The sequence below is a fragment of the Castor canadensis genome, chromosome 13, assembly GCF_047511655.1.
Source record: "Castor canadensis chromosome 13, mCasCan1.hap1v2, whole genome shotgun sequence".
NCBI lineage: Eukaryota > Metazoa > Chordata > Mammalia > Rodentia > Castoridae > Castor > Castor canadensis.
This window is the reverse complement of record NC_133398.1, coordinates 82,313,233-82,337,794: the sequence shown is the minus strand read 5'-3', so window position 1 is coordinate 82,337,794 and position 24,562 is coordinate 82,313,233. Positions and strand designations below refer to the sequence as shown.

Sequence of the window (24,562 nt, the reverse complement as noted above, 5' to 3'; positions counted from 1 at the left end):
AACAAGTGTGGAGAAGTAATTTCCTGATTCCAAGAGACACCAGAGAGTATGGAAGTAGTATGTAGGAGTGATTCAATATAAAAGGAGAAAGCAAAAGAACATTTTATGCAGCCTTGCTTGCCACTGAAGATGAGCAGAGCACAAGCTGACCAAGGTCAGAGGCTGAGGACTTGGCTTGGGCATCAGACAGACCACACTGTCATTTTCCCTTCTTGAGACCCTTAACCTCACTGAATCTGATTCCTCATCAATACCCTAAATCTCCCTTCAATTCCAATAAAAATTCAAAGAAAACAAGAAGCTTTCTCACAGTGAATTTGGGGACAAAACTGACTTGAACTGAGTTGTCAATGTTCATAGTCATTATGTTTGATATAAACATGTTTTGCCCCAGAATATTAACGTGCTTGACTATGGAATACTGCCAGATGGGATAAAATGCATGGTACATGTACCAGATCTCAAACCAATCTATTCCTAAATAATTATGAGCTAAAATTTCAAATGTTTTGAGGACCTATAGCTTCCTTTCTCAGGCTGGAGTGGTGACAAAAATGAGGTGATGTAAGTAAAGCATTTAGAATTGTGATTGACATGTAAGAGATGAATACATCTTACTCACTGGCATTGAAAATACTAATGAAAGCACAGCAGAGACACAGAACACAATCAAATAATTGTTATTTCAACTTCCTGTCATTGGGAAACTTTTCAGTGTCTTTTGAAGGTTATCAAAGGCAGCAGAAAGTTCAACACAATCAGACATTTTTTTTTTTTGGTACTTCAAGGAGTAAATGTCAGTGGTCTGGAAAACTAAACATGGATCTTCTCACTCTAAAAATGCTAGGTGGCTGAGGTAAGTTATGATGTAATAAAATTGCTTAAATAAACTGCTAAAAGACTGAACGTCAGTTTGCCTTATCTTATCTTCCTCTGTAGATCTGTGGTTGGGTCATAAATTTACGATTTTTAGAAACCTAATGGTATGTAACAAGATCTCACAATGCTGTCCTCTAGCTTGTGCAAAAGAAGCCATGTTGGTAGCTCCCACTCAAAGCCAAAGATGCCCTAAAGCAATGCTGCTACAAAGCAAGTGCCTGCTAAGCTAAGAACAAACACCTCAGATTGAGGCTCATGTGACAGCCCACACTCCAGGGACAGGATGAGAAGTAAATCCTTTGGCTTGTATTCAGATAGTGTCCACTAAAATTCTCACTATGGCCATTTTGTGCTTGGTGTTTTAGTTTATTACTCAGAGTAGTGCCTGTGACTCAAGGCCTTGGTTCAAGTAATCTGGACCTTTCTGTGCCTAGGGGAAAGTTCTCGTTCAAATTAAAACTTGGTTGCCCAAAGACGCACACACAGAAGGATGGACTATCTGCCTAGAAACTCTAACTGAATTTCCTGACTCAGCCATAAAACCAGAAATTACATTTCATTAATACACTGCTTTAGAAGAAGATTGAAAGGTGCTGAATATGTGTAGATTTAAACCTTTAAGAACAAGGTTTAATAGCTGATTTTGTCAACAAAGTCAAAAACTAAATCTTGTTATCCTTTACCTGGGAAGGATTCACAGGTTTCTGGGGGTGAAGCATTATTCTCAGAAGTGCCCTCTTTCTCTTCATTCGGTGCATTTACTTATTTTTGCGTAATTAAAAGTGACCTTAAGGGAATAGGTATTTATTTAAGCTAAATTCTTCTGGAGCACAGGGATCTAACTGAAGTTCTTCAAGTTACCTTGAGGGAAATTCCTCACCTTACAGCACAGTGGTCTGGGGTCTTCTTCCTTTCCTTGTAGTGTTTCCAGATGGGGTCCCTCCTGGTTCCTGTGCTGCTAACCCAGGAGGAAGGGCACAAACTTGGTCTGGAGTTCTCATGATCACAATGCCTGAAGTGTTTTACCCTTGGCTTAGCTTCCACCACTCACTCACACCTGCAACTTCCCAGCCTCTAGGTGGGAAAAAACCCTCTAGTTAACTCATGCTTTCTTCCCCATGTTATAAGATATGACTTCAGTACACACACGGTATTGTTTTAGGAGAGGCAATAGAGGTGTCCAGTAAAGACTGGGAAGTGGCCAAGTTCTCTGTAGGATACACCTACACTCACACAAGGTATTTGCATGGTAGGTACCACATTCAATCTGCCTCAGGTACACACAGCACAGGAACTAAAGACAACTTGTGATTAACTGAAGTTTTCAGGGAGCTGTGTGATACTGATAGCTCAAGCCAGTTTACCTGCATGAAACTGAGGGGCAAAGCCCAGTGGAGAGATCTTGAACCCTCCCTTGCCATTTTTGCTCCAGTCTGCTATGCTGGGCATAATTCTGGATTGCAAGTTCCAAGTTGGCCTGCTACCCTTGGGAGACATAGAATTGGGGTAATTCATTTTTCTTTGTAAACTCAAGATTCTAGCATCTATCCTGTCTCGGCCTGCTGTGAGATCGAATGAGGCCTTTGTGAAAGCACTTGTGTCCATACCTCGCCTCTGGATTAAGGACAGACTCGTGGGAATTCTCCTGAAGGCCAAGTTCCCAGCTGAGAACGTTCTTTCCTTGGGGAGAGGTAAACTAGAGAGGAGCTCCCTGGCTCTTATCTTGGACCTTCAAGATTCAGTCTACCTTTTGTCAAAAACCTGAATAAAACTGAAATGGAAACTGCAGCTTACAAGGGAAGAGTTCTTCCCACCCTTACATTAGCACAGCTGTTACAAGTATCTAATATGAAAGGTTTACTGATGTGCTCAAGTCATCAAACACAAGCCACTTCCACTGTTGGTTTGGAATATACATTTGAACTGCAAAAAACAAATCAATGCAATTAGCTCAGAAGAATGGAGAAGGTGGTGAGCTGCTGTTCCACTGCTGAAGCCCCATGGGAAAATCCCAGTTGTTGAAACACTGCAAGTTGCCCAGGAATGAGGTAGCTTCAGAAATGACAGCATCAGGGTATTGAATAACGTTTTTTGACTTATCTTTATAATTTCTTTCTGAATTCTAAGAAATCTCAGAGCCAAAAATGTCAATAAATGCCTTATGTTGGACATTATTTCCAGACAGCATGAGTGCTAGAATGTCCACGCTATGGCATGCAAAGCTACCCTCTGGGTGAAGGACATCAACTGCCTCTGCTCTTGGTTGCAGGATCCAGAATTTTGTGGTTTTGAGATGGTTAGAAACTTGAGTTTCTGGATAGTTCAGGGCTGCATAGTTCCAGTCACATATAGGTGTTGGAGGGGTGCTGCTGAAGTTTTCACATAGACCATTTCAGGAGCTGATCTTTTGCAGCTCACTGACCACAGAGTTACTTAGAAGGCAGTGACTCAAAGTGAAGTGTGTATCTATAAACTCTATGTGATCCACTGGTCTTAAGAAGGTCTTGATGGCTTTTTTAATCTAGGCTTCCTTCTATTGTCTTGATGGTTCTACTTAAAGTCAACCTTGCATGCCATTTTGTTCTTCCATTGGAACTAAGTTTTCTCTGGTTCAGGTAATCCCTTATCTTTGTTGTTTATCAGACTCTGCAAGACATATTTAGGGCAAAAACTATGGCAAATTCAAGAACCAGTCTGAAGCAATTACCTTTACTTTTTTGATGCTAGGGGTTGAACCCAGGGTCTTGGGAATAATAAACACAAATTCTACCACTGTACTATAGCCCCAGTCTTTAAGAACTTACTTGCCTAGACTAGCTGCACCTGTGAAGAAGATACCCACTGTTAGGACAGACTCATGTCATCCTGTGACGCAGCTCTGCTTGTAGCACTCACACTGGTCCAAGCTTACGAGCACCGCTGGGGTCTACTCACGCAGAACCAGAGCTGCTGTCTCCTGAGGCTGGCTGCCGCAGACTACCTTGGACTCCCAACTTAAGCCCTCTTACTCTAGAGATCCTAAAAATGTCTGATTTTTGAGGAATTTGAAATTAAGTTCCTCCTTGGCTGAATCTTTACAAACTCAAGCCAGTACGAGAAGGCTGATGTTTAAGAAGGTGTTTCCCTACTTCATATACACAGCTAACTTTGTAATTTTGAAAGCAGTGTTGGTTCCACAGAATGTTTGGTGATGAGGGAAACCATCCACAAATTTGTGCAGTCCAGTATGATAGCTACTAGCTGCATATAACTACTTAATATCTGAAATGTAGTTAATGCTACTAGTGCACTGAGTTTTTAATTTTAATAAAATTATGTTTAAATAGTCATAATGTAACTACACTGAAGAGTGCAGCTCCAAAGAAATAAGGCTGAGAGAGATGTGACATCTTTCTGACAGCCAGCATTTTCACAAGAGATGCTCAATAAATATTTGATAACAATCTTTGATAATTTTTATCTCTTATCCTTTTTAGCTTATCTCAAGTGAGAATAAAAATAAAAATGGCAATGATATAAAACACATGCTACTTAACACCAGTCTACCTTGAATAGAACTAAAGCCAGGAAGACAAAGAATTAGAAAAATAAGCACACTAGAAGTTATTTATGTTTAATGCTTAAAAGTCTGAATGCACAAACAATCTACCATAATAGAAGTACTGGTGGTCAATACAATGCATTAGAACTATGTACAATGCACAGTTTAGTATCAAAATCTTTCTACACTGTAGAGTTTTTACGAAACTGTTAATGACATCAAACACTAAGCACTTAAGACACCATTTTTTTTTCTGCTACCACATTAGGAACGTCAATGGATAGTCCATTTCAACTTGCAGCATCCATCCATTTCTAGTATGAAATTAAGTAATTTTCTACTTATACAATAAAGTTTATCTACACGGTTCTTTTGATTTTGATCCATAGCAGCAAAGGCACTGTACATCAGCAGATCCACAGACTTAAAAGATTTTTTTAAAGCATTCAAACAAAAAATAATAAAAAAGGAGTCACATATTATAGTTTAACAGCAACAACAACAACATAAAAGATAACACAATGTTTCTGGCACAATGGCACAGCCTGTGTCCATTTCAGGGACATCCAACTAAGACATGGAAGGAACTGGAGGTAAAGAAAGCAAGTCCTCATCCCAGGAGAGTCTCCATTCTTTGTGTCTTTCAGAGGGAGGTCTTTGCAAACCCTCCTCTGCTGTCCTTGTTTTGTGAAAGACTTGACTTGCACAGCAGTAGGAGTCCTTCCCTTATCTGTGCAGCTCCCAAAGAGCATGACACAAAATAGCGCATAATTTCTCACAACAACAAAACTGCCTAAAGATATACATCTCCCTTTGCAAAGAAATGTGGCAAAAATATCCAGAAGGGATTAAGTTCTCTCTTTGAGGCCCAATTTAATTTGTTCATCTGTCTATAATACAATAAAAAAGGGAATTAAAAACATATTACAAAGACACTTGTCGACAAGTCAAAAAAAGAAAAAAGAAAAGTCCAAGTACTTTTATCGAATATAATCTAAAGCTATAGATATATTGGTTAAATTGTCCAAATAGACTCAACTGAATAAGACTTGGCCAGTCAGGTTCTAATTGTTCAGTCAAATTTCCAAACATATTTAAAATGAGTAGAAGACAAAAACAAAAAAACCTAGTAACAACACAGCAACATATTGCTTCCATGTGTAATTATACATTTCACATCTCTATACAGTCAATAGTCTACATTTAGTGACATTTTTAATCAATTTTTAAGCCTTCCTTTCCCAAAAAAGGGGGGAGGGTATCAAATACAATGCACCTTCATTATCAATGCAGGAGCAGACAGCTTTATTTAGTCAGTCATTGTTAGAAAGCCTTCTTTAAACAAAATAAATATATTACAGATATAATACAGAATTAAAGACTCGTTCACTGTTAAGTATGCTTACTCCATGTTCTTCCAAGTAGAGAGCTGAAGATTTGGTATCACAGGTTCTTAAATGAGTATTCACAATTAATAGCAAGGAGGAAGAAGGGTTAAGAAAAGGGATTAAACTCCACAACTGCAGTAAGTATTTGAAATCCTTGGTTTTAGATGTAAGGGGAGGGGTGAACAAAAAAGAATGACATCGCAAAGTGCTACAAGGAGAAGGAGTCCAGTTTGCATGAAGATTTGTCCCTAATAAATAACTTCATAAACCGTGGCCTTCTTATCCCCAGAGCCAGTGACAATGTATTTGTCATCCACAGAGATGTCACAGCTAAGCACCGATGAGGATTCTTTGGACTAGGAAAGAAACATATAATCAAAAATGTTAAATACTGACAGAAAAACCAATGAGCACTGGGGGACTTGGATATGTAAATGCAAAGTGCTCCATGAAGCAAACAGAAGGGAAAGGCAGGCACAACACTTCTAAATGTGGCAGAGCTGGATTGGATCCATTCTGGAGGACACCTCACCAGCTCAGTCTGGAGGATCCTGCCTTGGGGACATGATGGAACAGCCTACTCAGTGGTATGAGCACCTCTGTTGATGAAGCCAGGCCCTGAATCAAATCCTGTTCTCCAGAAAGTGAAGATTGGATGTTATCAATATGAGAAAACTTCATCTTCTGTCTGATGGATCTGGGTCATATTACAGAACAGCAGACACATGATCACTTTATCCTATCCTGTCTGAGCCTTAGTTTCCTTCAAAGGCTCAGAGGTATAGACATTTCACCTGTCCTCACATCTCAGAAGGCTGACACAGAGTTCAGGTGAAGTAATATGTAGGAAACAGCATTGAAAACAATATATTTTTTTGAGATAGAGAATATGAATATATTCCAAGTAAAAAAGCCTCATGCTCCTAGAGTAAAAACATAATGCAAACTTGTTAAGAGGAGAGGGATTCAGTAGTTGGAAAGAGAAATGTGCTACATACTTAAGTGGTATACAGTGTTCAACTCTGCTACAAAGGGTTCAATGTTAACTTTTAACTGAACTGTGCCCATTTGAAACAAAACAAAATAAAAGAAACACCACAGGATTTAAACTAGGACTCTGTTAAAAAAATAAATGCAGCTGCTAACTTACTCTGTGTTAGTTTTAATTGCAGCTGATAATAATTTGAACTCGCAACCCCATGCTCATATGATACTTACATTTACTATGAAAGACACACTCTAGTATTTTCTATTTCATTTGTTTAACAAAGTGCTGGTTGGGGGCTTCCTAAAAGGTTGTGATCCATATATGAAAAACCCTTGTATTAAATTATAAGCTTCACAACAGCAACAATCGGCTAGTTTTGTCCTATTGACTCTCTTATGGGTATTTTCACTTTCTACATAAATACATTTTGGATTCGATTGAACTTATCTACTCTATGACGACTTTATACCACTTGGTCAAGAAAACCAAAAATTTGTTATTTCTCAAAAAAGAATAGATAATAATATCCTAAATATAGAATACTGAAAGTCTTTAACTTGCCTATGAGATCTCACACACCAGCCAGTACCAGAGAGTAGGAGAGAGACTGGGAAGAACAAAAGTTTATAAAATCAATTTGGATTGACTGAACTTTTAACAGTCTTCTTTTGGAAGAAAAAAAAAAAATCAAAGAACTGATAATACTAGTAAGTATTTAAGCAAAATACTCAGGTTTTAAAATAAAAAATTTAAAACCAAACAGAAAGAACGAGCAAGACAAAGAGAGATTGGGGGGGGGGTTTGATTTTCACAGAAGACCTAAAACCTCTACTTTAGTATGTACAAAAGGATGGAGGCATGCACGAAGAACTAGTGCACAAGGCACAGTTGTGGCTTCAGGTCAGAGATTCCTGGAGAGGAGCCCAGATCTAGGCAGATCTGTGCTGCCTAAATGCCCTTAGGCAGTTTCTGATTCTGCAGGATGGGATGACACCTAGCTCCAACCTCCCAGGACACTTATGTGCACTATTCATCTGAGAATTAGCATGGAGACAGCATGGCCAATCCACTGTCGGCAGCAAGCACACAACACATAGACACTAAGTATGTTAGGTATTACCTGGAATATACTGGCTCCATAAGGTGTCCTCCAGGCATTCAGAAGGTTGTCCTTTCCAGTACTTACAAACCATTTGCCTGTAGGAGGAGGGTTTTGAAAAATGCAGTGTTTTTGTTACTTTGTGATATACCCAGGATTTGCTTTACAGAGTAACAAACTACTCACATATATTCAATCAATTTATAACAAACAAATATCTAATACATAAAAAATAAAGCCTACCCTCCTAGATTCAATGAGTCATTTATAGTTACGATAAAAATAAAGTAGACTGATGCCAGAAAATTACATAGCATTAGGTGAGCAAATAGGAATAAGGAAGTATAATACAGGAGGGCAGAAGGAAGAATTCTGGTTGACAGAAAATGAACCAAAGATGCTTACCACAGTGGGCAAACTTGAGTGACAGCACACAGCTCTCATGAAGATGCAACTGGTATTTGTCTGGCTTGGTGACATGCAACACTTCCACATTACTGTTCTCCATCCCCACTGCAAGCCACTCTCCAGTAGGGCAGTAGCCCAGAGAAAATATCTAGAATTTAAACAGGTGATGTTGGCTATAGTGGATATGCTTTTTCTTCATTGAGAGATACTCTCTCTTCAGGGGGTGGGGATGCTACTTAAATAATGAAGAAAATTGGAATTGTGCAGGGAGAAACCAAAGTCAAATGGATGATCATAAAATGATCCACTGTCAGAAGTGCCCTTCCTTCTGTTAGTGTGTCATGTTTCATAAATGTATGCCTTCTAAAATGGCACAGAGACCATCCATACCTGTGAGGTGAAGTCATGCTGCTGCAGCTGCCGCCCTTCGCGCAGGTCCCAAGACCTGACCGTGTTGTCCAAACCTCCTGTCCAGAGCTTGGTGCCATCATTAGAAATGTCAATACAGCTGGCTCCATCTGTGTGGCCCTGGAATTGCCTGAGAATGTCAAAATGAAAGGACAGAGTTTGAAAAGTTGGTTTTTAGTTGAAATTGATTTGGAATTCCTTGACCATCAATTTCAGTGCAGGCCTTGTCTGCAGATTTCATTTTGGCTTATTTTCTAGTTATTCCAAATAATACAAAAAAGTACAATATAATACAACAGTGTGTCTGTGGGTTGCTGTGCAGGATGAAGGCCATGCTCTCAAGGAAGGCAAATGGAAGGACACTCAGTGTGGTCCACTGCCCCAGGACCTGGTAAAATGTACACAGGACACTAAGAGAATTCAAAGCAGCTCTTCATGTGAACCTCACACAAAAGCAACAAGACTGACAATGATTTTGCTTTTGGAACTGAATACAGAGCTCAGCCCTTCAAAATAAGATATGAACAATAAAGGCCTCTTTTCTTTTACACACTCACCTTGCTGCAGCAAAGGGTGATTATAACCTTCTCATACCCATTAGCTAATTATACCTCTTATTTGCTCTTCTCTTAGGTATTGACAGCTTGGAAGTTAGTTCAGGGCTTTGCCAACACTGACCCTATACAATCTTCATTTCTAAATAAACATTGGAATTTATGTCTATCTGTCCTTAAATATGAGACGATAGACAATCTGGACCATTTCACAGTGAGCAGTGCCCAACAGTGCCCAGGCTTTTGGTTAAGTGCTAAATAACAATTTTGTGAGAACGACTATTTCAGGTATGTGTGGCACCATGCATTTTGAGTCTTCTCAATGAGGATCTATCAGCAATAATGGTTTGTCAGCAAGCACAGATGGCAAATTTCAGATGTCTAATGAGCTCATAAGGTCACGGGAACTTTATGTACATTAATTATGTCAAACTGACCTTAATTTAAAAAATCTGAATTGACAATGCTTGGTATATAAAGAAAAGGAAAAAACCCTTCTTATTTTATAAAGTAGAAAAAGTGTGGAAAACATGTAATTGTATTCCATCTATTTAAGACACATACACTCACATATATAGCATTTTAGCACACTGTGGTAAAATTAGCTCTTCCTTGTGATCTGGAAATGGATCCTGCTGACTTACCTAACCAAGGTCTGGTTGTGCAGGTCCCACACAGCAATATTGCCATCGCTGCAGCACGAGAAGCAGACTTTGGAGTCAGGGCTGATGGCCAAGGCGTAGCAGGCAGGGGCTGAGGATGTCAACTCTGCCTTGATGCGTGGGGTTGGAGCCGCCAGGTCCCAAATGGACAGAGTACTGGCTTCCCCTCCAACAATTAGGGTGCGACCATCAGGGAGCAATCTGCAGGAACGGATGTAGTTATCCCTGTTCTGTAGAGACAAAAGCCATCAAGAGATTACTCATGAGGAAAGGAAAACAGCATTAACATGAGAGCAGAAATCCATAAAAGTATTGTGTTCCCTCCTGGTTTAATGAGCCATTTATACTTATGACAATGATAAAGTAGATTAATGCTAGAAAATTACATGAAATTAAGGAAGTACTTAAACGTGATCTACAAAATTTAGTACAAGATATTTAATCTTAATTAGCATCAAAATGCAAAGATCTAGACCCACTCCTACTGCCACCACCAAATCAATCAAGTGCTCATGTCATTTACACATACAGATCCAAATGCACAATAAAGCAGGAACTCTCACACCCCTGGAATATGTAACTGTGAAACACTGGTACACTTTGCTGCTACTGAAGGGTCCTACTACTAGCCAAGGAGTTGTCGAGGGTTAAAGACACCTGTCAGTCTGATCCTTTTGCCTGACCCTGCAACACACGACTACAGGGCATTGTGGGTTCAATGAAGCAGCATCAATTGGAGGCAAGACTCAGTCAAGGACTGTTAAGTGATACAAAAACCAAACCAAAACAAAATCTCTTTATGAGATTAGGGAATCTTATCTACATTTAATAATTTTAAGTTAAATGCTGCAGCACTGACTCAGTTGGTATATGGGAAGAAAACCAGGCTAAAATTTCCTATGCAACTCAAGGACAAATGCCAGTATCAGCTAAAGGGGTTTCTAGTGTCTGCACATGGACTAGCAAATACGCTTTATGTAAGAATACACTTAGGTACACTCTCACAGGGACCATGTGTGAACTCTTAAGTTTCCTTAAACCCTTCCATTACATAGGAAAACAAGTGGTTTGCCTTTTCCTTTGGGGGGCAGGATTAATGAAAACTATACAGGTGTATGTGCTATGTGCCACAATGAAGAACTGAGTCATTCTACTTCAAACACCCAAAAGAAGACACACCCCTCAGGGAAGTCTACCCACTTGGGATCACTACTATGTAGTGTTGTTCACGCCTACCTTCTACCACCATTCCTTCCTGTTCCTGGTTTCTGAACGAAAATGTAAGTCTTTGGTATCCATGCTAACTTACCAGACAGTCTAGCTGAGAGACGGGGCTCTTGTTGCCAGGGTGGCTGATGTCCCAGACCTTGACGCAGCCCTTGCCACCCGTGTACACGTGTCTGGTGGGGTTGCTGATGGTCACTGCACACACCACCTCCCCGTGGTTGAGGGTGTTGATCTGGCGAGCATGTCGGGGGATTCCAGGTCCAATGAGGGCGTCAGGCGGAAAGGGGACAGGTTGCATCTGGCCGTCTGCACTAACATGGAAGGAGTATGCTCTAAGGCAGGGGAGTCGGGAGAGAAAGGAAGAAGGCAACAAGAAAAATGTTACCTAACTGCTCAATGTAATAACATGAAAAGAAAAACATTTTTACCACCACCTGAGATGTGCAAACAAGTCAAATTTACCTAGTATAGCAGAAATAATACAAGTTTCAAAGTCACACAGCTAGATCCCTGATCACATCTCAGGCTGACTATATGACATCAGTACTTACTTAACCTCTATGAACGTTAGCTCTACTTTCTAAAAGGGAGAGAATACACCTATGCCTTACAGAAAACTAAATAAGATGAGCAATGTCTAGTACAGTACCTACTGATTCAAGGACACTCTAAAACCCTGCATTATCTTCTACTTTAGGTGATCCAAAGCCTATAGATCAATTCATTCCAATCAAGTGACTTACTGATGGAAATCAGTAAGCTAAAAATCTGACGCTCTAAGGAGTTGAGTTTCGAGGTGCAGATGATGAAATGGCAGACATGCAGAAAAGGAAATAACAACTTGATCATACTAGCAAATCACAAATTGTAGTAAGTCCAAGTGAAATGAGAACCTAAAAGGCAGTTCACACCCATGGGAAGCCCTGTGGTATGAGAGTATTTGTTTCTAAATTGCAGCATTTTTCTTAACATACTCACTCTTCTTTTAGGACTTTGAAGTCAGGGAGGGGCAGTGAGACTGCTGGACTGGTCTTGGAGGTTATCACAGGCCACAGCCCATTTTGAAAACTGTGTCAATGGCAAGGAAAAGCATTTGTGGGTGCAAAAGGAGAGGAACTTGGATTAAACCACAGGGAAGTTTAGAATCAGATTAAAACTTTATGATTTGTTAATGCAAAATTCTGTAGGCTGTCCATGTTTTCAGAATTTAGCCCATAACTGAGGGGTGTTCTCAACAACCTCAATGTTCCTGGCAAGATGAAGTGTACATGTAGTTTTGAAAGATGTGAGTGTCTTTACTTTCCCTGGAAACTACAGACAGTTGTGAAAGGAAGTGCGTATCAGGCTTGCTGAGTGGAAAAGAGGCAAGAAGATAGAAAGCCAACAGATGGAAGATATTCTTAAGAATACCAACAGGACTTGGGAGACACAATGGCTGTGTAACCTGAGAAGAAAGAGATGTTTAGAAGGACTCTAGAGCTCAGAATTTAGTGACTGGCTTGACAATGGAAGCATATGGGTATGTTTGGATTCAGTTTACTTGAACTTGAGAGCAGATGAAAATCCAAACAGTGTGATTCAGAAGAGAGGCTAGATTAGAAATATCGAAGTGTGGTCATTGCAAGAAAGTGACAGTTGAAGCTAAGAGGGCAGAAAGAATAATCGTGAAGCAGATGATGTGGTAGGAAGAAGACCAGATGCAGAATCTAAGAGAAGGCTTACATTTAAGTAATCTCCAGCAAGACCAGTCAGAGAGGCAGTAAATTATTAGCAGAGACAATAAAATGAAAAGGGCCAGAAGATGGTTAAATCACAGGGCAAGTTGCTGAGATAGTCATCTACTTCACATATATTTCTGGAGTAATTTAGTGAGCACAGGGAAGGCAGGGGAGAGATATTCATTGGTGAGATGCTTACCTCAACACCTAGGAAAATGTCAGTCAGCGCTATGAACACTGGAGGGTCCATGATACTTTGGGCATATCAAGACAGTATGAGGAAGAGGAGTATGGGAAACATGAAGGCTAAAGCAAGAGAACATGCTTCTTATCAATTATTCAGTTAATATTTATTAACTGCTTCATATGTGCTAGGTACTACTGGATGCTAGGGAATCAGAGATGAACAAGATAGGCTAAGTATCTTATTCTCATATAAGCCTATATCTTAGAGAAGAAACCAGATAATATAAAGGCAGGTAAGTTAAGTAACTGTAGGCATCAGTAAATGCCATTACACATACACTTACTCACTGACTCCAACAAGAAAGAAGAAGGGCTTGGAGTAGAGGCAGTAAGGCATATGAGCTGAGACCAGAAGGAAGGATACAGACCTTGCACAAATCTGGTGGGAGTTGTGTCAGGTAGAAGGAACAGCAAATGTAAAGCCTTGAGGCAAAACTAAGCAAGAAGGCCAGAGTGCAGTCAGTAGAGAATAACAAAGAATGACATTGAAGGGAGGAAAGGGCCAAATTTATAACAGTCTTGTAAGCTGAATGAGAAGTAAGGATATTCTGAGTAGAATGGGAAGCCACTGGAGATTTGTATGAGGTTATGATTCAGTTATGCTTTCAAAACAACCATTTTGGTTGCTGGATAAAGAATGGATTGGAGAAGGCAAGATAAAGGAGGATAAATAGTCAGGGGGCTCTGGCAGGGGGGAAGCCAGTGGCTAGGTCTTGGGAGAAAGTTGGGGACAGGATTTGCAATTCAGAGGATCTAGCTGGATGGGATGCTTAAATTCTGGAGGTGACAAGCTCTTTATTTTTTGGGCAGTACTGGGGTTTGAACTCAGGGTCTGGCACTTACTACGGAGGAGCTCTACTACTTGACCACCCAGAACTTTTTTGCTTTTATTTTTCAGGCCAGTCTCCTATTTTTGCTTGGGGCTGGCCTCAGACTGTGATCATCCTTCCTACATCCTCTCATGTAGCTCAGAGCACAAGTATGAGTGACCATGCCTGGCTTGTTTGTTGAGATGAGGGCTCCCTAATTTTTTGCCTAGGCTGCTTTCAAATCGAGATCCCAAAAAATCTCTGCCTCCTGAGCAGCTAGGATTACAGGTATGAGCCACCATGCCCAACTGACAAGCTCTTGTTTGCAAGTCTATAATATAGGTAACTAAAGTCAAGTAGGGCAGATATTCACTACAAATGAAGTGGTCTAAGAAACAAGATGAAGTTATTAGGGGATTGTCCTTGTGGATACCAGAGTCACCCAGATTGACAATGGTAAACTCTAAGTAGAAGAAGACTCTAAACCATGTGTTGAGTTTTCAATAAACTGGGGGAACCTCCCTGCCAGGTGGAAGAGAGGAGAGATTCAAACAGCACATGTCTGAAAAAGTTAAGGTTTTCAGAAAAGGGAGAGAAATTCAGTTCTGGAAGAGACTGGGGAAGGAGGTAGCAGGGGAAGCCAGTCTTTCTCAACCCCACTATAGGCCCTGAAGACTGTATGAGAAAAATGAAAGGCCAGCTTCCCCTGAGAGGGCTGCAGGTGAAGGGTGATCCAAGCAAGGAGGTAGGTTTCAGTTCAGGCAAGGAGGAGAAGGCAGTAATGCTTGTAAAGAAAGGCTGAGATTCTGAGGAATGATGACTGAGAAAAGGGCTAAGTGATTTAACAATTAAGAGGTCATGAAGACTAAATCTTAAAGGAAGGGAAAGGAAGGTTATTCCAAGTTCAGATGGTGTTATATATTCTTAATGACAATTTCTTTGAAAAGACATCTCTTCTTCCCCTTTAGAATCACTAAATGGGTTTTAAAGAGTCTTGAGAATTTAAATAGTTAAGAAACCAGACACTTCCTTTAAAGTCTTCAAAAGAACATTCTTCAATTTAACCACTCTGTGAGCACCTACTATGTTCCTGGAAGTAAAGGATCCAAATGAACTTCCAGAGACTAACTGCGTGAAGGATATAACATGGCTCTCTACCTACTATTAGTATACATGATATTTAGGACTAGATAAAATAAAGTTTTAGTACATTCTTAATTAACAGATTTCAACAAGCTTTTATGTGTAACTAGCAAAAAGTACTAGACTACGAAAGAAAAGACAACACTTCTAGAAATCATAAACTCAGGCTCAGAGGATTATTCTCTTTCTACCTAAGTGAATACCTCAATATGTAGTAAGTACCTCTTATCCATGTACTGTGATACAAACATCATGTTAAGGTTAAGGATAAAAAATTGAGGTGTGAGGATTCCAAGATGGTGGCTAGAGGGAGGAAGCAGAAAGCCAGCCCCCTATAGTGAAATCTTGGAGAGACGCTGGAGACACAAGTTGCAGGCATAATCACCGAGAAAAGGCATAACTTTGACCCCTCCACACCTCCAGCCAGCGCAGAGAATCTCCACTTCATGTTAAACAGAGAAACGAGGAAAACCCCCGGGCCGCCAGTGGCCAGCACCCACTGGGAAGATGCGGACCAGGTGAGCTTTGCGGTACTGCGGTTCTCCCACAGACAAGCCTGGGCCAGAGCAGCATAGCCCCCTGGACAGACTGACCTCCACCCAGGGAAAAAAAAGAGAAACTGAGTAATAAGCAATAAGAACAGTTAAGACACAAAGGAAAGAGGGTGGGGCGCCCTGAGCGCTGAAGATTAGGGGAAGGGACTCCTTCCCGGGACTGTAAATAAACAAGCCGCAGGCGGAGAGCCTCTGGCGGGAGCCGGGCGCACCCAGCAACCAGGAGCAGGAAAGCTTGTGAGAGTGGAGGAGGAAAACTCCACAGGAGAGGAGGGAAGACCCACTTCCCACGTGAACTGTAAACAAACATGGTGGCCGGCAGGAGCAGCAGCACCGCCCAGTAAGCAGGAGCAGGAAAGCTTCTGAAAGTGGCAGTGGGAGGAAAACTGCACAGGAGAGGGGGGAAGACCCACCTCCCACATGAACTGTAAATAAACACGCAGGCCTGACAACGCGGGGGCAGTGTCACCTTTCCCAGTGCTTGGAAAGGGGAAAGCTTGTAGCAGAGGCTCCCGCACAGGAGAACTCTGAACAAACAAAGCCTGCAGGGCCAGGTGAGTGCTAGCTCACCCCAGAGATCTGCATAAATAACGCTGCCAGCTACAGGCTGAGAGCAGCAGGCAGGCAAGCCACAGTTGCAGATACCACTCTCAGAACTGCCTCCAGACGCTTTTTTTTCTTCTCCCTACCTTTGATGAGAGAACAACCGAATTACACCTGCAAGCCAAAAAACTTACTGAAACTGTATTGCATTTGAACTTGGGACACTTGTGTGTGTGTGTGTAGTTTTGTTCTACTTTATGCATCGCTTTGATGAGACAACTACAGAACAACATCTGAGGCACCAACTCCAGGACTGGACATTGAGACCAACACCCAAATTATTAAGACTGAAAGTGCATTGCATATAAACTTGGAAGTTTTTTGTTTTTTTTAATTTTCTATTTTCCATTTTATTTTAATTCATTTTTATATATAGATATTTCTTTCATTTACTTTTTTTTAATTGTTTTTATCTTTGATTTTCAATGCTCTCTCTGTCTCTCTAATGTCTGTTCAGCTTACTGTCGATTAGTACACTAACACTCCCTGTTTATACCTTTGAAACTCTCTTGTCTGATACCTTGTTCTGCTTTCTCCCTCTTGTCTGTATATTTGTTTTCCCCTTTTCTTTAACTTCTTGCTTTCCATCTCAGCTCACCCTTCCATTCTAAATATTACCACTGTTATTATTAAAAGCTAGAAAATACTTAATTTCACACAGTACAGGGACAGTAACAACACCAACGACAATGATGGGAAGACAGAACACAGGGAAACCAGTTTCCCCACAGCAAAAAATTAGTACAGGAACCAGAGGGGAATGAAGAGAACAGAAACTCAGATCCAGACTCCAACAAAATGAAGATAAACCATGCCAAAGGACCCAATGAAGCCCACAAGAATAATTTAAAAGAAGACATACTACAAGTACTCAATGAGAATTTTATAGAGATGATACTGGATAGGGTCAACCAAAATGTACAGGAGACACTCAAGAAATTCCAAGACAACAAAAACAGAGAATTTGAAAAAGCAAAAGAAGAAATAAAGGAAACCATAGAAGCACTGTATAAACACCAAAGTGAAAGAGAGAACACAATGAATAAACGGATATATGAACTCAGGACAAAAATAGACAACATTAAAGAGGAAAACTGCCAGGATATTGAAAACCTCAGAAAAAAGAACAAAACAGAACTGCAAAACAAAACGGAAGGCCAATCCAGCAGAATAGAACAAACAGAAGACAGGATCTCAGAACTTGAAGATGAAATGGTAATTAAAGGAAAAACCGAAGAACTATTAATTAAACAACTCAAGACCTGTGAAAAGAAAATGCAAGAACTCACTGACTCCATCAAAAGACCAAACTTGAGAATCATGGGCATCGAAGAAGGAGAAGAGGTGCAAGCGAAGGGAATGCGTAATCTATTCAACAAAATAATAACGGAAAATTTCCCAAATCTAGAGAAAGATATTCCCATACAGACGGCAAGAGGCCTCCAGGACACAAAACAGACCAGATCAAAATAGAACTACTCCACGACATATCATCATTAAAACAACAAGTTCAGAAACTAAGGAAAGAATATTGAAGGCTGTAAGAGAGAAAAAACAAGTAACATACAAAGGTAAACCCATCAAAATCACAGCAGACTTCTCAACAGAAACATTAAAAGCAAGAAGAGCGTGGGGTGAGATCTTCCGGGCACTGAATGAAAATAACTTCAACCCCAGGATACTCTACCCAGCAAAGCTATCATTCAAAATAGATGAAGCAATAAAAGTCTTCCATGATAAGCAGAAACTAAAACAATATGTGACCACAAAGCCACCATTACAAAAGATTCTGCAAGGGATTCTGCACACAGAAAGTGACACCCAACTTAACCATGAAAAGGCAGGCAGCACCAAACCACAGGAAAAGAAAACGCAAGATAGTAGAGAGTAACATCAACTTAGGTACACACAATCAAACCTTCAAACAACTAAGACAACTAAATGGCAGGAATCACCACATACCTATCAGTACTAACGCTTAATGTTAATGGACTTAATTCACCCATCAAAAGACACCGTTTGACAAAATGGATTAAAAAAGAAGATCCAACAATTTGTTGCTTACAGGAGACTCATCTCACCGACAGAAATAAGCATATGCTTAGGATGAAAGGCTGGAAGAAGATTTACCAAGCCAATGGCCCCCGAAAACAGGCAGGAGTAGCAATACTTACCTCTGACAAAGTAGACTTCAAACCTACATTGATCAAATGAGATAAAGAAGGACATTCCATACTAATAAAAGGGGAAATAGACCAAAAGGAAATAATAATCATCAATCTGTACGCACCCCATGTCAATGCACCCAATTTCATCAAACATACCCTGAAAGACCTAAAAGCATATATAAACGCCAACACAGTGGTTGTGGGAGACTTAAACACTCCATTATCATCAATAGATAGGTCATCCAAACAAAAAATCAATAAAGAAATCCAAGATCTAAAATATGCAATAGATCAAATGGACCTAGTAGATGTCTACAGAACATTTCATCCAACTTCTATACAATATACATTCTTCTCAGCAGCCCATGGAACCTTCTCCAAAATAGATCATATCCTAGGGCACAAAGCAAGCCTCAGCAAATATAAGAAAAGAGAAATAATACTGTGCATATTATCTGACCACAATGCAGTAAAAGTAGAACTCAACAACAAAAGTAAAGACAAAAAACATGCAAATAGCTGGAAACTAAATAACTCATTACTTAATGAAGAATGGATCATCGATGAAATAAAAAGAGGAAATTAAAAAGTTCCTGGAAGTCAATGAAAATGAAAACACTGCTAAGGCAGTCTTGAGAGGAAAATTTATAGCCATGAGTGCATATATTAAAAAGACTGAAAGATCCCAAATCAATGACCTAATGATACATCTCAAACTCCTAGAAAAACAAGAACAAGCAAATCCCAAAACAAATAGAAGGAGAGAAATAATAAAAGTAAGAGCTGAAATCAACGAAATAGAAACCAAAAAAACCATACAAAGAATTAATGAAACAAAAAGTTGGTTCTTTGAAAAAATAAACAAGATCGATAGACCCCTGGCAAACCTAACTAAAATGAGGAGAGAAAAAACCCAAATTAGTAGAATTAGGAATGCAAAAGGGGAGATAACAACAAACACCATGGAAGTCCAGGAAATCATCAGAGACTACTTTGAGAACCTATATTCAAATAAATTTGAAAATCTAAAAGAAATGGACAGATTTCTAGATACATATGATCATCCAAAACTGAACCAAGAGGAAATTAATCACCTGAATAGACCTATAACACAAAATGAAATTGAATCAGCAACAAGAGTCTCCCCAAAAAGAAAAGTCCAGGACCTGATGGATTCTTTGCTGAATTCTATCAGACCTTTAAAGAAGAACTAACACGAAACCTCCTTAAACTGTTCCACGAAATAGAAAGGGAAGGAAAACTGCCAAACACATTTTATGAAGCCAGTATTACACTTATCCCAAAACCAGGCAAAGACACCTCCAAAAAGGAGAACTATAGGCCAATCTACTTAATGAACATTGATGCAAAAATCCTCAACAAAATAATGGCAAACCGAATTCAGGAACACATCAAAAAGATTATTTACCACGACCAAGTAGGCTTCATCCCAGGGATGCAGGGGTGGTTCCACATACAAAAATCAATAAAGGTAATAAACCACATTAACAGAAGCAAAGACAAAAACCACTTGATCATCTCAATAGATGCAGAAAAAGCCTTTGATAAGATCCAACATCATTTCATGATAAAAGCTCTAAGATAACTAGGAATAGAAGGAAAGTTACTCAACATTATAAAAGCTATATATGACAAACCTACAGCCAGCAATATACTTAACGGAGAAAAACTGAAACCATTCCCTCTAAAATCAGGAACCAGACAAGGATGCTCACTATCTCCACTCCTATTCAACATAGTACTGGAATTCCTAGCCAGAGCAATTAGGTAAGAAGAAGGAATAAAAGGAATACAAATAGGTAAAGAAACTGTCAAAATATTCCTATTTGCAGACGACATGATCCTATACCTTAAAGACCCAAAAAACTCTACTCAGAAGCTTCTAGACATCATCAATAGCTATAGCAAGGTAGCAGGATATAAAATCAACATAGAAAACTCATTAGCATTTCTATACACTAACAATGAACAAACGGAAAAAGAATGTATGAAAACAATTCCATTTACAATAGACTAAAAAAAATCAAATACCTAGGTGTAAACCTAACAAAAGATGTGAAAGACCTCTACAAGGAAAACTATACACTTCTGAAGAAAGAGATTGAGGAAGACTATAGAAAGTGGAGAGATCTCCCATGCTCATGGATTGGTAGAATCAACATAGTAAAAATGTCCATACTCCCAAAAGTAATCTACATGTTTAATGCAATTCCCATCAAAATTCCAATGACATTCATTAAAGAGATTGAAAAATCTACTGTTAAATTTATATGGAAACACAAGAGGCCACGAATAGCCAAGGCAATACTCAGTCAAAAGAACAATACGGGAAGTATCACAATACCTGACTTCAAACTATATTACAAAGCAATAACAATAAAAACAGCATGGTACTGGCACAAAAACAGACATGAAGACTAGTGGAACAGAATAGAGGACCCAGATATGAAGCTACACAACTGTAACCAACTTGTCTTTGACAAAGGAGCTAAAAATATACGATGGAGAAATAGCAGCCTCTTCAACAAAGACTGTTGGGAAAACTGGTTAGCAGTCTGCAAAAAACTGAAACTAGATCCATGTATATCACCCTATACCAAGATTAACTCAAAATGGATCAAGGATCTTAATATTAGACCCCAAACTCTTAAGTTGATACAGGAAAGAGTAGGAAATACTCTGGAGTTAGTAGGTATAGGTAAGAACTTTCTCAATGAAACCCCAGCAGCACAGCAACTAAGAGATAGCATAGATAAATGGGACCTCGTAAAACTAAAAAGCTTCTGTTCATCAAAAGAAATGGTCTCTAAACTGAAGAGAACACCCACAGAGTGGGAGAAAATATTTGCCAACTATACATCAAAGGACTGATAACCAGAACATATAGGGAACTTAAAAAACTAAATTCTCCCAAAACTAATGAACCAATAAAGAAATGGGCAAGTGAACTAAACAGAACTTTCTCAAAAGAAGAAATTCAAATGGCCAGAAAACACATGAAAAAATGCTCACCATCTCTAGCAATAAAGGAAATGCAAATTAAAACCACGCTAAGATTTCACCTCACCCGTTAGAATAGCCATCATCAGCAACACCACCAACAACAGGTGTTGGCGAGGATGCGGGGAAAAAGGAACCCTCTTACACTGTTGGTGGGAATGTAGACTAGTACAACCACTCTGGAAAAAAATCTGGAGGCTACTTAAAAAGCTAGACATCGATCTACCATTTGATCCAGCAATACCACTCTTGGGGATATACCCAAAAGACTGTTACTCCAGAGGCACCTGCACACCCATGCTTATTGTGGCACTATTCACAATAGCCAAGTTATGGAAACAGCCAAGATGCCCCACCACTGACGAATGGATTAAGAAAATGTGGTATCTATACACAATGGAATTCTATGCAGCCATGAAGAAGAATGAAATGTTATCATTCGCTGGTAAATGGATGGAATTGGAGAACATCATTCTGAGTGAGGTTAGCCTGGCCCAAAAGACCAAAAATCGTATGTTCTCCCTCATATGTGGACATTAGATCAAGGGCAAACACAACAAGGGGATTGGACTTTGAGCACATGATAAAAGTGAGAGCACACAAGGAAGGGGTGAGAATAGGTAAGACACCTAAAAAACTAGCTAGCATTTGTTGCCCTCAACGCAGAGAAACTAAAGCAGATACCTTAAAAGCAACTGAGGCCAATACGAAAAGGGGAACAGGTACTAGAGAAAAGGTTAGTTCAAGAAGAATTAACCTAGAAGGTAACACCCACGCACAGGAAATCAATGTGAGTCAATGCCCTGTATAGCTATCCTTATCTCAACCAGCAAAAACCCTTGTTCCTTCCTATTATTGCTTATACTCTCTCTACAACAAAATTAGAAATAAGGGCAAAATAGTTTCTCCTGGGTATTGATGGGGGGAGAGGGAGGGGGCGGAGTGGGTGGTAAGGGAGGGGGTGGGGGCAGGGGGGAGAAATGAACCAAGCCTTGTATGCACATATGAATAATAAAAGAAAAATGAAAAAAAATTGAGGTGTCATGCCAGTCTTGCCCTCAAGTGGCTTATAATCTAATAATGATGATAAGAAAAGCACAAAAGTGGCTGTAGTACCAGGTCACACTCCAATGGGAAGTATAATTCTGAGATGACTTAAAAAGAAAGATAAAGGCTCTACCTAATGAAACACAAGGTACTAGAAATGGGTTTCACCTAGGAGACAGACAGACAGAAAAAACATTCTAGGTGGCAGGAATGGCAGAGAACAAGTACTTCAAAAGGATGAGGTAAAATGATCTTGGAAACTCTGAATTGGTTTCAATTCAGGAATTCACCTTTATTCAAGAAGGAGCCCAGAGTAAGTGGAGGAGCTGGCCAGAGCCCAGTCAAACAAAATATAGCTGATATATACCTCATATAATGCATACAAGGGGCAGTTAGAATGTTGGCCTGAAAACTTTGCAGAGAGAGGATTTACTAAATCCTCCGGGCAAAGAAAGTAATTTAAAAAATAAACTTAGTGTCAAGGAACAGGGTAGTTCTATATTTTGTATCTTAACTATCCCCTAAAGGCCCAGGTGGTGAAGGCTTGGTTTTCATACTGTGCAACTACTGGGAGGTGGTGGAATCTTCAGAAGGCAGGGCCTAGTGAGACAAAGAGATCACTGAATATTCCCTTGAAGGGAATACTGGGACCCTGGTCACTTCCTATCTGTCTCTTTGCCTTTCAGCTGCTATAAGATCAACAGTTTCCTCTACTACATGCTCCCATCATGATGCACTGCTTTGTTTCATATCAAAAAGCAGTGGAGACAACTGATCATGGACTAAAACCTCTGAAACCATGAGCCCCAAAAAATTTTTCCTTCTTATGTTATTTATCTCAGTTATTCTGTCACAGTGATGGAAGGCTAACACAGATGAAAAAGAAGAATCAGAAATAATTATTCCAATAATCTAGGGGACCTGAAGTAGGCAAGGGCAAGAATGACAAGTTGGAAATAACAATGGATATAAACTTCTGTAGGACTTAACTAATGAGATTTGAGGAGGGAGTCAATGAAGACTGAGAATCAAGAAACCAGAAAGTAGCTACTAGTAGTTACCATAAAGAAAAAAAGGGAAAAATTGGTAATACCTAATTATGTAACAGTACTTTCTGAAATTAATGAATGAATTATAAGAAATATACAAGAAGCCCAGCTGAGATGCCCAAGAAACAACTAGAAACAGGGTTGAAGGGAGAGGGTACGAAGAAACTCACAAGTAGTGACCTATATCTCCCTCCCAGCACATGCGGACATGCGCGGACAGCAGATAAAGCTACAAGACTGAACACTGGCAATAAAACAGACAGGTGAAGAAAACAGAAGACAGTGAAGATAATGTTAAGTTTGGACTTTCTGATAGACTGTATTACAAACTATCTGGCATTTGCAACAAACTCTTTTTTTTTTTAATATGTGCATTAAAGTTGTTACTTTATTAGGCTCCTTATCTTTTGATGAAGATAAATCATATTAACGATGATCCTTGACCTTCTTACCTCCACCTCATTTCTCCTCTCTGAAGAGCTGCAGTTCTGTTATGTTGGGTTTCACTCCCTCAGACTTCAGATTTTCTCCAAGTCCTCACTGTCACACAAGATGGGACTAATCCTTGAATTTACAAGTCTGACTGTTGTACTTTATGAAGTATGATAGAAAATTAGTTTGTATGTAGCATATGACCACACAACATACTTGTTGCAGGGTTTTAACTACGTAACATTTTGAAAATCTTACTTTATAAAACCATACCCATCAACAAAGAAAGATTTCTGAATTGTGAGCAGCTTGAAACCCATACAGATGAAACCTTTTGTTTTTGCTGTGCTCATAGGCTACATCCTGTAATACAGTTAGTACCATGGTTTTAATCAAATACTTATACCCTATTTATAGAAGCCTCATTTAAGTAGCAGATGAGGGAGAAAGCCCACTTTTGGCATATGTTAAAATTAAACTATGCCGTCATTCTAACCACCTAACAGACAAGAGGATGACCCAAAGTGAATTATCAAATAAATCCTACTTTACTCACTAGCTTGGAATACACATTTAATTATAATTTTGATAATATCTAGCAATTCACTTTGTAAAACT

General features: G+C 39.5%; 1 protein-coding gene across 13 annotated transcripts in view; it reads right to left on the bottom strand.

Annotated features, from left to right (window-relative positions):
• Nucleotides 1-4,476: 4,476 nt before the first annotated feature.
• The window catches only part of LOC109677499 (transducin-like enhancer protein 4), a 150,691-nt gene continuing 130,605 nt past the window's right edge, over nucleotides 4,477-24,562 (bottom strand). For all 13 annotated transcript variants that reach the window (XM_074052104.1, XM_074052117.1, XM_074052111.1 and 10 more), the window contains 6 exons: nucleotides 11,237-11,486; nucleotides 9,910-10,157; nucleotides 8,694-8,841; nucleotides 8,301-8,451; nucleotides 7,917-7,993; nucleotides 4,477-6,164 (listed from right to left, as the gene is read on the bottom strand). In XM_074052104.1, the coding sequence (XP_073908205.1) occupies nucleotides 6,057-6,164; nucleotides 7,917-7,993; nucleotides 8,301-8,451; nucleotides 8,694-8,841; nucleotides 9,910-10,157; nucleotides 11,237-11,486 (982 nt within the window). In that variant the 3' untranslated portion in view covers nucleotides 4,477-6,056. The remainder of the gene's footprint in view (nucleotides 6,165-7,916; nucleotides 7,994-8,300; nucleotides 8,452-8,693; nucleotides 8,842-9,909; nucleotides 10,158-11,236; nucleotides 11,487-24,562) is intronic.